This window comes from Cygnus olor, chromosome 1, assembly GCF_009769625.2.
Source record: "Cygnus olor isolate bCygOlo1 chromosome 1, bCygOlo1.pri.v2, whole genome shotgun sequence".
Lineage (NCBI taxonomy): Eukaryota > Metazoa > Chordata > Aves > Anseriformes > Anatidae > Cygnus > Cygnus olor.
In genome coordinates this window covers 93,727,017-93,744,975 of record NC_049169.1, presented here as the reverse complement: position 1 = coordinate 93,744,975, position 17,959 = coordinate 93,727,017, and the positions used below count along the sequence as shown (strand labels likewise).

At 41.1% G+C, this 17,959-nt stretch overlaps 1 protein-coding gene across 4 annotated transcripts in view; it reads right to left on the bottom strand.

Moving 5' to 3' along the window:
* The window catches only part of CMSS1 (cms1 ribosomal small subunit homolog), a 239,978-nt gene that overhangs the window by 60,420 nt on the left and 161,599 nt on the right, over window positions 1–17,959 (bottom strand). Inside the window, exon 1 of one of the 4 annotated variants that reach the window (XM_040545304.1) lies at window positions 12,131–12,246. The exons of 2 other annotated variants lie outside the window; for them this stretch is intronic. In XM_040545304.1, the coding sequence (XP_040401238.1) occupies window positions 12,131–12,143 (13 nt within the window). In that variant the 5' untranslated portion in view covers window positions 12,144–12,246. Of the gene's footprint in view, window positions 1–5,996; window positions 6,285–12,130; window positions 12,247–17,959 lie in introns of those variants that run through there. One more of the 4 variants, XM_040545303.1, reaches the window with a different exon arrangement.

Below are 17,959 nucleotides of genomic sequence, written 5' to 3'. Positions count from 1 at the left end.
CCACACTAATCCTCTTCAAAATATAAGGGAACAGGCAGCCTTGCATTCATTTTCTTGTGAGAAATTCCAAGACCCAATTAAGTTACCAGAGACCTATACCAGATCATTCAGAAACTGAACTATAACCTGCAGTTACAGAGGCAAAGATGATGCATTTCTACATGTGTATTAGCACAGAAATGTACAGTGTAACACAGATTCAGAAAAACAAACCTCCTTTTAGATGTGGGGCTGAAATGACCTCAAAACAAAAATTATCCAGATTAAATAGGCACCTTTTGAAGCCCCAGATATGAACCTGTGACCCCTGGCTGACAGGGACCTACCTGTGAGACGTGTGGAGAACCACGAGGGCTCGGCAAGCACACCTTGCGGCCTAGTGTCCCCTGAAGCCACTGAATGAGACTTGCTAAGAACAAGGATTTAAACCAGGCTGTGGGAGCATGGCTCACCAAGAATAGGGGGTCTATGGGGCAGCAGACAGCCCAGTGATGTGCACTGCACAGAAGATCAGACCAGTGGAGTCACAGAAAGCGGCAGGGCTGGAGGGGCTCTCACCCACACAGCCAGGCAAGGCTCCACCAGGCCCTGCCTGACTGGTGCAAACCCAGGACAAGACAGACCTGAACGGGCTGAAGGTATGAAGGATCAGGAGTGCAGGGAGATGCAGATATGCGGGATGACCTACAGGGAACACAGCATCTGCTTTCCAAAACTACCCAGTGAGTCACCAGGGTGGAAAATATAGCGTCTGCTCTAGTCCTTCTGAGGAAGGAGCCATTTGCAAGGCTCTAATTGGCCTCAGTGGGGATCCCTCGTTAGTCATCACGGTTCGCTGTGGAGCGGAGGTACTTTCTGTGAATGGCCAAACCACAGCGATGAAACAGATTTCTTCAAGACTGAGAGACATGAAGCAATCACTGCACAACAAAGATACTATCAGCTACTGTCATCATCCTGCATTTTCATTTGTGAGTGAAGATGCTCAGTCTGACCACTTCTGTGTCAAACGGAAGAAAATGGCCTGCTGAGAAGGAAGCTTTGGATTTTTTCTTGGCAATGCGCTCTGGCCCTGGGCTCCAAACTCTGACACACCACATGTAAGCAGATTATGCTCTTCACCCAGCATACAAGGAGCTGCATCTCCTCAGCAAGAAATGGAGCTCTCATAGCTAACATCTAGCTACAACGCAGCTATGTAAAAATACAAAACCAAACCAAACCCAGAGACTGGAAACTGAGCCATCAAACAGGCAACATGCATTAAAAGCTACAAAGATGGTAAAAACATTAAAATTCACAAAAGAAGCGACATTATTCGGAAAGGCTTGGGTAACCTCCAGCAAAGAGCAGCAAATCACAAGTGAGCTCTGGCTTGTCAAGACAAGAAGAGGAGGCAGCAGGCGAGGGCAGCACCATCCACTCGCTGCCAGTGCGCAGGACACGGAGTAGGGAGGTGACTGAGATCGCTCCTTGTAGGCATGGCTAGCTCCAATGTGTCTCCAGCTCCAAGGGCTGCATGTACATGCACAAAGGGACAAGATGCCAACAGGCAATTGTGCATGAGCACAATTGTGGAGAGCACGCTTTCCCCCTGCCAGATATAGCTTAGAGTTGCAGCTGTTTGATTTTTACCTGATTTCAAAGACTAGCTAGCACATTAGGACAAATTCCCGAGGCATAGTGATTCACTGGCAAGGATGAAGGGTCCCAGCAGGATTCTCCATGCACAGGGATGAAACTTCTGTAGCTTTTCTTCCGGGGTCCCCCTTGACATTCATCTAACATATGCCATACTTAAAGTCACAACACTCCTGAGCACATATGTATAATAGTCTGGCAGATTACACTATTCTGTGGTTCATTTCTTCTCCAGATAATTTACAGTTTTGGATATTTTTGTAACTTCAGCATAGCTAATGAGCAGTTCAACAGTTCCCCCAGTTCTGAGCTCTTCTTGTACAGTCCAGTAAAAGAAACTACTGGGAAGCAGTCACACATTTTTAATTTAAGAGGAAATTCAAGAGATCCTAGCTTTGATTCTCTGAAGAATTCCCCCAGCCATTTTGATACATGGGGGATATACAGAACCATGAGGAAGCAATAGTTTATCCTAAACCAGAAACTGCACTTTTCTTTCACTGGGGAGGGGAAGGAATGAGGGGAATTAACAGATCATGCATTCATTACAAATACCAGACATCTGAAAAACAGAATGAAAATAAATTGACTAAACTTTTCTATAGTCACTGGCAAAGGAAACAAGTACAGTTACCTAGAACGAAGCATCTATACAGTACCAGTACTGTGTGATTTGGTTTTGTTATGCTGTGTGTAATGCAGAGCAAAGCAGTCCCTCAATCTGAAGAATTTAATCCAGAACAAATCCAAATGCAGAACAAGTAAAGGTAGCAAAGAGTTTAAAAGTTTTTGTTTGTTTGTTTGTTTTTTTAAAAAAGGATGTTTGTCTTATACAAGCCAATGATATACAGTTAGGTGGCTTATTATGAGGTTATGCCTTGTTTTTCATATTTGTTTTATTCAAAGTATAAATGAAAAAATATATATTCAGGCACTAATGTGTCTATAACAACATTTATTCATAGCACATCTGTTTCACTCTCCTTTTAACTTACTTTTGAACTCTAGTTCCTTAGATGCCTTTCAATGAAAAAGATGGCCAAGTTTGCATATTCACTTGAGCTGATTTCCAGGAAGCATGTAAACAGGAGCTCATTACAGCTGGCTCCCAGTAACACCCTCTGAACATTCCGTGGGGACAGCTGTAGAAACCTACACTGCTCTTAGCCATCAACGAACAAGAGTTGGGGAGAAATTGCTTTTTTTCTATCTTGCACTCAAGAGGACAAAAGCTCGTCATGTGCAAGACGATACACAGCTCTTAGTTGTGGCTGAAGTTTGTGTTACATTACATTGACATAGCTGCAGAAAAGTAAGCAGAAAAGCAATAAATTATATTCCTAAGAAAGCAGCAGCCACCCAAGAAATGAAACTAGTACAATAGCAAGACCTTGCATCACCAGGTGTTTTAGGTCACGAATGCAAGCAAGCAGGAAGAGTGTTGGGTAAGCAAACACCTCATTTAAGCTTCATAAGCTCAAAGTATGTGATATTTCACAAACTCTTCCCAGCGCGACGTTTAATTGGTTCACCCAACTAAATGACTCCAGGATGAACCAGAGATACCGTAAAGGAAATAAATTGCCCTTCTCTTAGCACAGACGCTACAGACAAGGAAGTAAAGGAAAAGTCTTCATAAAGATGCTGTAAGCAGCTCCATCTACTTAGGCCTAAAACCTCACTGCCCTGCAACTCTCTGTAGTGTATGTTAAAATTGATCAGGTCCTTATTTTCTCCTGAGCTCCTCACCCTGAATCTGCCAACTCTTTCCATCCTTTAGCTAGCCCCGATTGCTCCCATCTCTCTCTCACACCTCGATGCCATTAGCTCTGCTAGCCTACTGGGGGTCTTCACCGTGCCTCTGACGTAAACAGGAATTCTTCTGTTCGCACAAAGGAATTCTACGGCCAATACGTGTTTATAGCTAAAAGCAATAAACTGAAAATTGAACCGACACAGCAGTTAGATCAATTACATTTTCTTCCAGTGACTAATAATTTCTTTTGTTTTGTGTTTTAAAAGTAAATGAATAACAAGACTTACAGTCAGCTGAAGCATGGAAAAATATTTAATGTGAATTTCCAGAGCGCAGTGTTTCTGAAGCCCTGCCAGTCATGTAGGAGATAGAACACGGCATTACTAATTATTCTCATGTGTAACCACAGTGACGTTATAACACAGGTTATTTAAAGCCTTGTGGGATTCACTTAGTATTCTAGGTAAAGTACATTTTAAATGTATTTCCCTGGCCAATGTCTGAAGGGGCATTCCAAAAACTGAAGTGCAAATTTCACAGCCTCTAGCACCGGCAATATATATCCTATAAAACAATCAGAAACTTTTTATCTTTTGCAGAATAGCTGGGATCCCATGCCTTTGCAGACAGTTTCATACTTTGCTCCCTAAACAATAAAATGTCACAAGAGCTGCTGCTAGCAGGTTGGAAGGAGGTCAGCAACATGAGGTCAGGGGCTTTTTATTTCCTTTCTTTTAAACTCCTTGGGGAGTCTAGTGATCAAAACTTAGCAAAGTGCATAAATATGTTGCGTAACAGGATTGTTAGATCTGTTGACTTCATATTAGAAAGGCTATAAAACAAAATTCCTATTATGGATATTTCTTGATGTTTGGTAGTAAGTCATGCATTCCCACTACAGACAGTCATTTTCATCCTCTTGCTGTAAGATCTCATTAAAGAGCATTGTTGCAACACTTTCACAAAATTACTGTAATTTGGGAGTTTTACTTTTTGAAAAAAATGTAACAGAATAATTAACATGTTGATCAATTCCACTCACTCTCTTAATTAATGCCAAAACAGCTGGAAGGCCTGAAGCATTAACCACTTGCTTGCTTTAGCTATTACATTGAGAGTGTGACCTATTTCTACAACATCAGCACTACCAGAAGCCAGAATCTTCCTGCACTTCTAGCCACAAGATCTGCTTGAATGGCCAGTGCAGACTTGCAAGAGCATCTGAGATAAAGATTTATCTTACTAGAATCATCTTAACTAATATTTCACCACTAACCCACACAAATGGAAAACAGACAAATTTGAAACATACTCTCTATTTACTCTCAGGTGATGCCTGGGTCAAGCTCCGTAAGCTGGTTTTGATCTACGAAGTTCTCTGTACCTCTGTCCTAGCTGCCTAGGGAAAGCCTCATCTTTCCTCTTCTACTGTGATAGCCTGAGATGTGGAATTAACAGAGACAATCCTCCCACAGCTTTCCTTAACAAATACTAAATCTCTTTGGAGAACTTTTATTTATAGTAACCCACTACTGTGGGCTACTGCAAATCACCAGCAAACCATTTTGAAGCTACACCAGAGTGACTGAGAGAAAAATCCAGCCCAAGCATAAGCCCTATCTTAAGACATAAGCCAAATCTTAGTCACATTGCTTTAAATGGCAAACTTCCTATTGCTTTTGTAGAGACCAAATTTTAGATCCCAGTTACAGAAATGTATCCATTTAAAAACACAAAAGGAATCTGACATTGAATTTCCTCAATATATACATAAAGTATTTTGCTACATTTTCACAATGATGTTGAACAATGTTGTAATTGTCTGCCCAAAACTAGAATTTCACTAGAAATCCCTCGGGATTTCTTACAAAGCATTGCACCTTCCCACTCTCATGGTACTTTACAAACACGTTTTAACATCAATACAACACATCACATGTAACAGACTTCTCTCAAAAAAAAAATGGTAAGTCACAAATTCTACAGACAATTTAGCAGTTTTTTCTTCTGAACAGCTAAGCCACTCTTCCCCCCAAAATGTAAAGCAGCACTTTAGAACTACACATATAATTTGAATATTATTTCTTAACTTCAGAGAAAATACCAGTACTGAACAACCTTAATGAAAAACTCAGCAAAAAAAAAAAACAGAACGGCTTTGATTTTGCACAAAAAAAGAGGAAATATATTTACAAAAAAATAAAAGATCTACAGCTGAAGGAAAGAATTAAGTGCTTGCACATCTGCTGAATTATGAGCATCTTACTGAACTACACAGTCCACAGCTTATCTGACAAGGCTCCACGAATGTCTCTGCTCCAGTGAGAACTGTTAGATGCTTTAAAAGTCTCTAAGGACATGAATATAAATACAAAATGTAGAACTGGGAACCAAAAAACTGCCTCCAAGTCTCTGATATACATATATGAAAAGATCTGGGTTTAATCTCACAAAAGACTGATCTTTACGCATTGGCAGTAATTTATTGACTACGAAAATGTTTGACTAGCCTGGGCATTACCCAAGGACCTCTTCATTCCTTAAGACGATGTTATATAGCTAAAAGTCTGCTTTAAAAAAAATTAGTCCATGTGCTTACCACCAAGGAGAAAGCAGAAGAAAAGCATCCATTATCAAGACTGATGGTAAACATACTCCATGTCATGTGTGTGGGACAGATAACACTGTAGGAGAAGCAGCAGCTCTGAAGATGGTACCCCAATAATGCAGCAGAAGCACCGCACATGGGGATAAGTGTAATCTGCATTCACCAAGGATAGGGATAACAAAACAGAATTACTCATTTCTTAGAAGGGCTTCTAGTTTCTTTTTCGAGCCCAGAAATTGTTCTCTCAGCATAGCTGAATACTTCCTGATGCCTCTCGTTCTTCACGTAAAGGGAAATAAAAGCAGCCACATCCATGCTCACATTGTGGCCTCCCAGCTAGTATATGATCACCAACAAGAACCGTGTCCCAGCCACGAAAAATAAAAGCAGAAGGTAGTTAGAGACAGGGAGATAAACTGCCTACAATAAAGGTAGATGATGTCTAAGGGGAAAAAGTGCCTCTGATAGTAGCTTTTCCCTACTCATGCCGTGAGTTTCACTCCACAGATTGAGTCATGTACTAAATAGAGTGGGACTGAATAGATGCATGTGTTGCAAGTCTTTTTTTAACATTGAGTCAGTGGATCCTGAGAGATGTGAAAGGAACGTGATGGGGGAAGCATGGGGTGATTTCACCCTACAGACCGGGGAGCAGTATGTTTCTGAGCATCCACACCACAATTGCTGCAGAGACCTGCAGCAGCTCTAAGCCGGCCCCAGACCCCTGCCCCATCCCCAGCACCCCACAGCCTGGGTGTGTGCCCAGCTAGTGCTATGGCAAGTCCTTGCAAGCTGCTGGCCTCAACAAACTGCAGACGGAACAGAGAGAGATAAGGAAAGCAAACCCCCAAGAGACTTTCACGTGCCTTAGATATGCTCTGGGCTTCTCAGAGTTTACTTCCTTCTCCTTCAGCCTGCACCCAGATAAGTTGGGAATAGAAATCTCTGCTGAGCATATCATCAACCTCAACAAAACAGGATGCAATATGCTTTTTTTGTCATTGCTGGACACAATTTTTACATCAAGCTACGTACTAATTTAAACAGTGTCAGGCAATGCTCATCTTTCTAGGCTGCTGCACTCATGGATCCGGGTAAGGTGGAGGATGCCACGAGTGATGCTCACATGCCTTCTGCAATCTGGCTCCACTGTTTTTTAAGCTGATAAAGGTGAACAGGGAAGGTGAAAGGTCTAAGACATTGAAAGGAATAAACAGACACTCAAATTACCAGCAAAAGAACTGGTTCACATGAGGGGGAGTAGACCCTTCCATAATCTGGTGAAACTGCAACATCAGTTCTGAGGTGTATGCTTGTTGGGTGTCCATCACTACTTGTGAAAGGTGCTCTGTCTGAGAGGGCTTCCACAAACTCAAAGATGAAGGAAACTGAAGAAAGACAAATTTGATGAATATTTTCCCTCATCACCTCCACAATGCTACCGTCTTTAAACGAGCACAGAAACATAAGACGTCCCTGATACCCAAATCTGATCCTTTATTAACTAATCTCTCTTGCATTGCTCCAATCATCTTAGCAAGCTCTTTTCACCCAAACATTGCTGAGCTGGTAGTAAAAGCAAGTGGTCACTGAATTGAGGGAGATTCGAAACTAAAAATAAAATATAGCAACATGAAGTAAAATGTTGCTAAGTTTTAACTTCTTTTCAGATTGCAAACAGACTTTAATGTTGTAGTTATTAAAAGAAAAAAAAAAACTTTTCAAGGGCCTAAACACTCTTTAAAGAATAATTTTACCTCTCTACTTTCCATGCAGCACCCTTAAAAAATTCAAACAGGAGTGGTTCATTCTCCTGATTTAGACTAATTACAAAAGTTAATTTAATAATAAAGCCTTCAGAACTTGTACATTTTGTTTTCAGCACCAAATGGTGACAATCTTGCTGAGCAGGTAACTTTTCTTGCATCGAAAGACTCAAAGCTAAAACACAAAACTCAGTAAGTTCCTGCAATGTGGTTGTACTTCCCTCAAATGGCCTCAAGTGCACCCACAAAATATGAACAAAAAGTCAAACAATCCTATAACTCTAGTTTCAGAATTTATTAATAGAGTTCTATTACAAATTTTCAGTAATTTTATTTGCTTCCAAAGAGGCAAATATTTAATCTGGTGTTTCTTTCTATGACTTTCGAGCAGATTAAATAACAACATTTGATTAATGGCCCTAAAAACTGTTTTTTTTTTATTTCAGAGTCAAGCCATTTCTCTTTTGTGGAAAGACAGCTAACATCAAGTGTACGACCAGAAACAAACAAGCAAACCACTAGTGGGTTTATAATTTTACAGGTTTTAACACACTGAAGCAAAAGAGTTCAGGTAGATTAAGACGAAAACGTAAGTTCAGAACTCAGCTCAGAACTGTCTTAAGTCAACTCTTCATTTTGCTGGCAAATTGAGAAAAGATGACCAGACAAGACTAAAACACAAAGCCAACTAACCATATGTAAAATTAATCTAAAGCACACCCAGGCCATATTATTTCTTGAAAACTAAATAGTGACTGGATTTCTGTAAGAAGTGGGTGCATGTTTAAGGAGCAGCGGGCACTGCCATTAGCTCATCCCTCACTCTGTATTAACTTTTCACACACAAGTGATGAAGCAGAGGCTGTTAGGAGAAGACATAATCTTGCTAATCTAAACCCAGGTAGCCAGCAGAGCTAAGCGAGAGCTGACTGTGTAATTATCAAGGAGTTAACCCCCTTAAATAAGCTATTGTAGAGCTCCCTCCTGAGGGACTTCTCAATTGCAATGAAAACTGTTCCAAATTCAGCTTCCACTGCTAGAATGAAACAAATGCCACAACGGGCATGATGAGATGGCGGCCTCTCACACAGCCACTGAGAGAAATGGTGGGATCTCACATGCTGCTTCAGTTACCAGATCTAATCGTTTTAGTATGCCTGTAAGACAGGCTTCAAACTGACATTGTTACAGAGGTCAGAGCTCACAGTTTCCAGGCAATCCATCATCAAAACCCTTCAAGAGCGCAGCCAGATTTAACATCAGCACCCGAGGGGTGTTATTAAAAGAGAGCCCTGCACTAAAGCACTCTCATTAGGAGCTCTACACAAACCATTCAAAAATAAAATAACAAAATGTTATCATAATGTACCTAGTCACTTCATCTGACCTCGCAACGAGAGCATGGGTGCATTCATCTTGCATGGCATAAAACCAATGCCTAAGATACCATACTTACAACAAGCACTTCTATTTTACTGAAGTAACAATGAACGCCCTCCTCCCCTTCCATACTCCCTCCTCCATGGTGTTTTTCAGGGTGTCTTCTTTAATAAAGATGTAAAACTCAAGTCTTAGCACTTACGGGCTCCTTAAAAGATAATGAACTTGTCCATCCTCTCCCACTGCTAGCTTGGCCAACTTCCAAACTAATTATTCTGCTTGTCCAGATTTTCCTTTTGGTTGGTGACCAAAGTAATTTTTCCAGTAACTCTGCTCTCTTCGTCTTCTATTGAACTGCAAATTTTTTTTTTTCAAGTGGAGGAAAAGTCAAGCTAGAAACTTGTTTTGAAAGATTCCCCTTTAAAGGAGGGTGAGATAGGAAGAAAAAGGGAGACAGGAGGCAAAGAAGCTGCCTTTAAGTTTTTAAATGAGTGGTGTATAGTCATCCACTCTAGAAAGATTTTAAATTGAAAGGAAAGTAACCATGATTAACAGATGCTTTACAAGAGCAGTGGTGAATAAAAATTACCACCAGACAAATTCTAAAGAGCTGAACTAGCTGCTGATCAAGGAAAGAGGTGGTTGCCTGCAGCGCCAAACAAGCAGCATATATTATTTCAACAATCTTTGGAGTTCATAACACATTTTGCTTTCATTTTCTGCAACGAATTGTTACAAGTATGTCCATCAAGAGACAGAAGTTGTGTTCTAATGCTACTAATCCTGTTAGCAGAGTATTACAGACTTTTTGTGGTGCAGCCAAAATGTAAAGACAGAGGGAATAAAAAGGATGTCAAGTGGCTTAAAGGAAGCATGATAGGATGTCACTACTTAATTGCCAATGCTCAAAGGTGTCAGTTTGGTCATACCACTTTCTTTCACTGCCATAATGCCAGTACTACTAACTCAAGCTTCAGCAGCTCACCTGGCACTGCACAAAACCTAAAAGCATACACGGTTGCCAGTCTCTAACATCTTTCAGTTAGGATATTTTTACCCTTTACCCCCTTTGGTACCTCCCCTAACATCCCATAAGAAGTCCTGTGCAATCCCCAAATGCTCTTGCCCTGCACCCCGTCATGTGTCCTATGCACCTCAGCAGTAAACCCCCTCAGCCCCAAAGGTGCTCTGGCATTGACTCATCTTGATGGGGTTCAGACCTGGACACTGGGGCTGAGGCTCTCCTGGGACAGCCTTGGGAAGGGCCCAGACAGGATGTCCCTTCCTTTGGGTCCTCAATTTGGGTTCCTGCCTGCCATTGTGCCCTTTGCTCCTCTGGGTTTGTGGAGCTGGGCCTTTGGTGGGCTGATGCCTCTTTGATGGCCTGGGAGGAGCTGGGGCACGCCACTTGCCTTTGTCCTGCTCTCACATACCTAACAGACCTTCCCTGCAAGAGTGACCTGGCATCTAAAACACCCTCCCAGCTTTTTTTCCTTTTCAATTTTTTTCCTGATTAATTGGAGAACATCTGCTCTTCCCTATGAGCATTTGGTATAATTTAGAGGAAGAATGAAAGGCATTTGTATTAGAAACACAAACAGAGGCACCAAGATCAGACCAAACAATCCTCACAGAAACCATGAAAAAATAATTCCAGCTAAACGCAAAGGTGAATTTTCTGAATTCCAATACCCCTCTTTTTAGAGGGGGATGCAGTAAGCATTTTTCTGCAGTCACCAACTTTAATTTATTAACACTAAATTAGAACTTTGGAATTCTTCAAATGTTCACCCTGCGTATCTTCAGCCTGGCCCAAACAATACTTCACGAGATGGATTTGACACACAAGATTGTTTCAGCTGACCCAATGCATTACTGTGGAAAGAGGAGAAAGAATTGGCCCTTCTGGGCCAGCAAAGCCGGGCTTGCTGACTGCACCCTGGATGAAAGTCACTTTTCCTTTTCTGACCAAGGACTGAACACAGAAGCTTGAGGAAGTTACAGGGACCACTCTTGACAACTGTGGGGAAAAATTTCTGTTTATGTAATCTTTATTTTTGCAAATGTGAATCTGTGAGCTCAGCTGAGCTGATGTTGGTATTTCTTTAAATTTAAAGAGCCAAAACATTTTTCTGCTGAAAAAAAAAAAAGCAAAGCTATACCATAATCCTAAATGTCATCAAACAATTTCATTAGGATTATGCAAAGCATAAGAATTGGAAATCTAGGGACATGGAGAGTCTTACGCAAGCAAATAAGCAACAGCATTATCCTGCGTTAGGTTCCAGGGGCTGCAGATACTATTTGATGCCTGTTTACCTGCATGTCGTGGGTTACCTTGCTTGCCTAGGACTCCTGGAAAGGGGCAGCCTCAAGTGCCTTCAGACAACTTGCAGTCCTCTTCACTTTGTTTTCTTAAATTGGAAACTTATCTCTTCACTGAGAGCACAAATTCTTACTGTTTTCTAAGCAGAGTCTGGGTTAGCATACTCCATACATAGCATACTCCTTGAAGAAGCGAATTAAGGTGTAAATTTATTGATTTTCTACATCACTAAATAATAATGGTCTATCACTTAAACAACACACCAGAAGAAAAAAAAAAGAGAGATGATTAAGAATCAATTTTTAACCGAAAAAAAAAAAAAAGGCACCAAAACAAAAACCACCAAAACCCCAACAACACTGATTACTGGAAAGCCCATTTCATAATTTGCCAGGAAATGGCAGTGATGTATATAATTTCAAAAATAAACATTAAATAACACAGAGAACCACACAAGAAAGGCTGTTATGAAAGCCTTTTGCAGCAGCAATAACCCCAAATCCTGAAAAACTTCAAATCATCCAAGAACACATGGTCAAACACATACAAGAACTGTCTTATAAACTGCATGTAATTAAGAACAAAACATGGCAACAGCCTTCCGATTATATCTGCAATGGGAAATGGCTCATCAGAAAGGAATGCCAACCCACCTGCCTCAGCCATGCCTGAGCTTGGGTTGCTTCTCAATCTCACTCAAGTTTCATCAACTTGAACAATGTTTGAGCATACTGACAGGCAGGAAACCAGTCTTGAGTTTTAGAAGCGTTGTATACCTATATAGGGAAAAACAGTCTCTTCTGTTCATCTCATGATAACTTAATAAAAAAAAAGAAACAACCCATGAGACATACCAATGTGAAGAGGCGTGACACAAAAACCAGCTCCCTCTTCTTTAAATAGCCTCCACTTGGCAAAGAGTAAAGGGGTTTTTGCTGAGTTGTCTGCCTGAACAAATACTGAGGGATGACTTCAGGTTAGCAAGGTTAAGGAAACAGTTGAGAGCATGGTTCCATTTTTAACTATTTTTAATTTAGAGGCCACAAAATATTTTCCAGCATGGAGAAAATATCAAGTAAACAGAAGGGGATTTTTTTTGCATCCCTCCAACCCTCCTTTTATGTTAAATTTTAGATACCCCATACGAAGGGCGGGTTGATTGCTGCCACCCCTAACCCAGCCTCTGGGCCTGTCACCGCTGAAACTGAAATAGGTGTTTTTGTTGTTCTCAAAAACAGCATTTTGCAGCAGCACATAATGCTTCTGCATTGTTATATTCACTATTAAAATCTCGATGAACTGTTCTACAAGCCTCTTTTGACCCAGCAACAGCCCAGCTTGTTTTAGTAGCTGTGGACCTCTTCCATTTTCATCATTTCCTTCAAAGTTGATACGTATTTCCAAAGTTCTCAGTGGCTTTAGAGATAGCCACCAGCAACTCGTAGAGGATGCTACTTAAAATAAACAAATAAATAGATAAAGAGGCAAAACAAACACAAACAGCAAGATCAAAAGGCACAACAGGTTTGCTTTGTTTGGTGGGGCTAACCATAGAGCAGCAACATAAAAATCCTACTTAAAAAATTCTATAAAATTCTTGCTTTCTTCAATTCTATTTTACACCTGAATCCTGCATATATGCAGTGTGACAGCCTTCAGGATTTCTTCCGAAAACCTCATTACAATATTCAGTTTCTTCTGCAGTGAGCAGTAACATCAGACAGTAAAACTGTGTGACTCTCATTGATTCTAGCTACAGGTGTCATTAAAGTAATGGGTACGCATAGCTGGGGAAAGCTGAGATTCAGCATCGGTGTCAGCGTCTCAGGCCACTCCACAAACGACTCATTTCTAGAAACTCCAATAAACTCCAAATTGCGAAGCTTACTTGGAAAGCCTTTCAGGCTTCCCAAAATTAATTCTATTATAGCAAAAAATAAAAGCTAAAGTACTGAGATATTTGATTTCTATCAACATGATAAAAATCTCACTATAGGGTGAAAAAAAAAAAGAGATGGTTGATTTTGGCTGTGGTTGCTGCTGCTGCTGTTGTTTTGCTACGCTTTGTTTTAAGTAAAGCTACATTTTTTAACAGTCACGAAGCTCAGCAGCGAGTTATTAGCTATACTTGCATGGTTAATCTATGTTAGATTCTCCATCACCTGAAGCCTTTAAATCAGTATCAGGCACCTCCTTAGAAGATAAGCTGTAGCTCAGCCAAGTTTATTGAGTTGTATTAAAAGCTACTAGATTAGGCTCTACAGTTTATGTTTATATAAGACCGCAACCATGACATAATGTCTCTAACCATAAGTGTCTACTAACCTATAAAATATCCAAAATACAAAGGCCCTACGAGCTACTACTTCTCATGGATGCAAGCATGGTCACATAAAACAGACGGTTGTATGTCAAATGAGAAACAATCAAATGCAGAACATCAATAAGGGCTGCTTTGGTGAGATATGGAGAATACCACAACCATTATCATGTTACAAATATAGTGCTGAAAATAAAACCCCACATCTTATAAGAGCACAAACACATCTACAGAAGATATCTGCCTTACTAGTGCCATGGCAACTGCAAGAGTAAATACATACACTGACCTCAAGGAGTAGCAACTTCACCCAATTAAGAGCATTGCTTGTAAAGGGAACGAACAAGCAAGAGCCGGCTGACCACATACCCATGAAAGCTTGGAATGTTTTCTGCTTCCAGGGAGTATTCCAATGCCTTTGTTATTATTTTGAGAGAAAGAGAGAGAAACAAGGTATTTGTCCCTAGTTTTACAGTCCCTGAGCACATGAAGTTAACCAACTGAGCAGATGCACACTTCAGGGACTTCCCCAAATCCAACCTGTCTCATTTCCATCCCCCTTGGAACAGAGAAGCCTAGCACCAACACCCTTAACAAGACCCCAACCCCACAGGCTGATCTAATCTTACACAAGCCACCCCGCTCCTTGCCTCCACCCTGGAGACAACAACCTGCTCATACAAATCGGCTGACAAATTCAAAATGAAACAGCTAAATCTGCCCGTTCAGGGATTACCTTGCATTTCACCACTGTCTGCTTGAACAGCTTTCACGCTGCTATGATTCACTGCTCAAATTTGTCAGAAATGCTGTGCACAGTTGGATAGACCTGTAAGAATGGACTTACAAGGGTGATTTGAGACTGGTTGCTAAAGAAGCAAGTCTTCCATGATACTTTTTAAATGGTCTGTCAAGACGTCATCCCTTACCACTGCTGGCCAATTCCAAAAGGGAGGGAGAAGTCCTGAAAACACTACGTTCCTAAAAATCTGGTGAAAAGTCAGTACGGACAGAGAGAGATTATAATCAGAGTGTGCATGGAAGAAAAAATAGGCAAACTCTGCCATTATACGTCCTGTCTGGTGATACAGCACCAACATTGCTGCTGACTGGTCGCTTGCTTGGAGGAGCTTCAGACTGGGGACACAGTGTGAAGCTTAGGTCACTGCAGACCTCCAAGTACCCAAGCAGAAAAGGACACACATCTGTAGGAAACTAGCCATTATTACATTTTCAGTCCACAAACAACCTGGATATGCTTGTTTAACCATAATGTGTTTTTCTATTATAGCAAATTACAACGTATGTATGTTCACAAGTTCTCCACATCTGAGCAAAAACCCAAACCAGAAAAACCCACCTAGAATAACGTATTACTTACATCTCCTACAATAAATCTAACTGTAACAGTCGTAGTCTTACTCGCATACTGCATTAGCAATTTAAATATTGTCTAACAAGCAGCTAAGAGCTAAATAGACTTTTTCCCTTTTAAGAAAGTCTTACAAGTGTGAAACTTTGAAAAGCTGACACACTCATTACCCCACGTCTTTACCATGACTAAGACAGACAAGTCTGATTTACAAGCATTTCAGAATTTTGTGAAAACAACATTAACATGGGAACTGCTCTGCAGCTTCGTGACCCACTGAAACCAACTCAAAGTAATTGCTATGCACATATTCCCAGAAAAGCAAGTCTGTAAGCCACCAAATGGGAAGAAAAGGCAAAAGAAGAGACTTTTGCATTTAATAACCAGTAACAGTTGAGACCGCTGTTCTCTGTCATGCTCACCAACTTTTAAAAAGCTGTCATTTAAATGTCTAAAATACCTTATTTCTCATGACTACTCAATCAAGCTCTCCAGTTTGAGGGTCCTAACCACTGCTGCTGTTTAAAGCATCCAGAACATTACTTGCACATGCGTTATAAAAACAGTACTTGCAGTAGGAGCGAAGCTTTTAAAATTTGGGGAAAACAGCCATGGGGTTTTCCCCTTTTGAGAGCTTAAGGTTTTATGAGCGAACCTAAAGGACTGCCAGACTTCTAAAGTGACAACACATTACGAAAAAATTTCCTATGTGTTTTGCAAATTTGAAGTCAGCCACATTTCAGAACTGACATCACAGTTTTTAATATCAGCTCTAATGAAATATAATTCTCCAATGACATAGCTGTGAAGCACAGCATTTTCATTTCACTAGCTGGCAGAGAGGTTCTGGCCTTATTATTATTATTATTATTACTTACGTAGAGCCAGAAGTGTTCTGGGCCTTGCACAGACACATCTGAAGACAAGGCCTCTTCCTCACATCTGCTGTAAACACGGAGACCACAGGATATTCAGCCTAACAGAAGGGGCAGATTCATTTTCACATGGCTGCTATCGCCAAATCATATGTTAACACACAAGAATATGAATACGGTGTAAGGAATAGTTGGCCTTCGTCTGCTAGCCAGTTTCAGTTTCACTAATCTCTTTGGGTGGGATTGAATAATTTTAGTTTGGGAGAGTTTCACTGTTGTTTTAAAATTTATTTATTTTTAAAATATCTACAGTACATGAAAAAATTCTGGCTATCAGCAAAACCCTGCGGGGAACAGGGGTCAACTTGGGAACTAAAAATGATAAATCTATTTCTTGTTTAGGTCACATTTCTTCTGCTGGATGAAAGAATGAGATATTTATTTTGAAAGCACAGGTACCTGCACAGCTCATGACAATTTAATTGCACGTCAGTACAGATCAGAAAGCTCCCCGTTGCAGATGAATGAACTATGTAAGTGAGCAGAGCTCTTCCTTTCCCAGACCCTGACAATTCAAGGAGCAGGGATAAGAGAAAAAGCCAAAATTCTCTGCTTCCCTGAGGCCTACACCCACTTAACTGAGATGAAATCAGAGCATGGCAGGCTGCAATAGGAGAGGGAGTCTGGCAAACTCAGAAGCCCCAGGATAGTTGTTAGGAACACCTGCCACAGGCACTTCTTTCTGAATTTGTTGTTGGGATAAGCAACAACAAGAGCGATGTTGTACTTCCCTTCACCTATGCCTCCTGCTCAATGCCTGTGATTCTTCAGGACACCAGTGGTGTTACTCTGGGAAAGAAACGTGCCTCAGCTTGGCTGTCCCAAGACATTTAAAGGCTCTGGAGACAGAGCACAGTGCTCTAGGGCTGAGCAACAACCCTGGTTTCACTCGGTGCTGAAGGATCCTGACATCCAGGGGACTCCCATGCACGCAGGAACAGCTCCAGTGCATGACAGTATATGAAAGGGGTATTGCACAGCCAAGTTCGAAGGGACAAATCTAGGCCTGGCCTGACAAAACACACAGGAAGAAAAGGATAATCACAGTCTTCTGGCCAAGCAGAAAGCGGGAGCTACTGTTGCTAATCTAAATGCAACATCTCCAAATGGCCATCCTGAGTGGAAAGCAGCAGGATACATCACCTCCAGCACTGGGCTGATTCATGCATGCTCTGCTTGGGTGGGAGAAAAAGAACCAGCATTTGGCACATCAAATCAAGAGGAGGAGAAAAAAGCCTCCAGAAACACATGGGACAGACATCTGGTGAGAGTTAACATCAAGCTTCATTGTGGGGTGTTGGCCTCCCATGTAGCTCTTGTGGTAACACCTTGTTTGATTTGTAAAAGGTAAAAGCAGTAGATCAGTAGCAACCTCCCCTTCAGGCTGGGCTCTGATTCTGAAGGTAACTCAGGAACCATACCTTCTTTTTGCATCTTTCAGAAATCCTTAAGGATTTTTGAACGTGGGTCTGCGGTGCATGAACTGGAGCCTAAACCTAATTTGAATTCTTAGTGAATGACAACTGCACACCAGCTCTGTCTGAGGCTACAGCACAAGCTGAAGAGACTCTTTCTTTACTTTTTCTGGTCAGGGTCTGAGTAAGGAGGGGAGAGTCTGCGTAAGACATCATGGTGCAGCTTGCAGTGGTGGTGGTTGTCTCTCAGTGCTGCAGCTCTTTTCCAAAAAGATAGCTGTGGACGATGAAATAAGTGTTATCCTTCAGTTCTTAGATCTAGATACTGACAAACACTAGACTGGTCTCCAATGCCCGTGGAACTCAGAAGAGAAAATACAGCGTGCAGCCTCCCAAAATGGGTATAAACTTTGGTTCTCTCTGGAGGATACCTTGGGAAG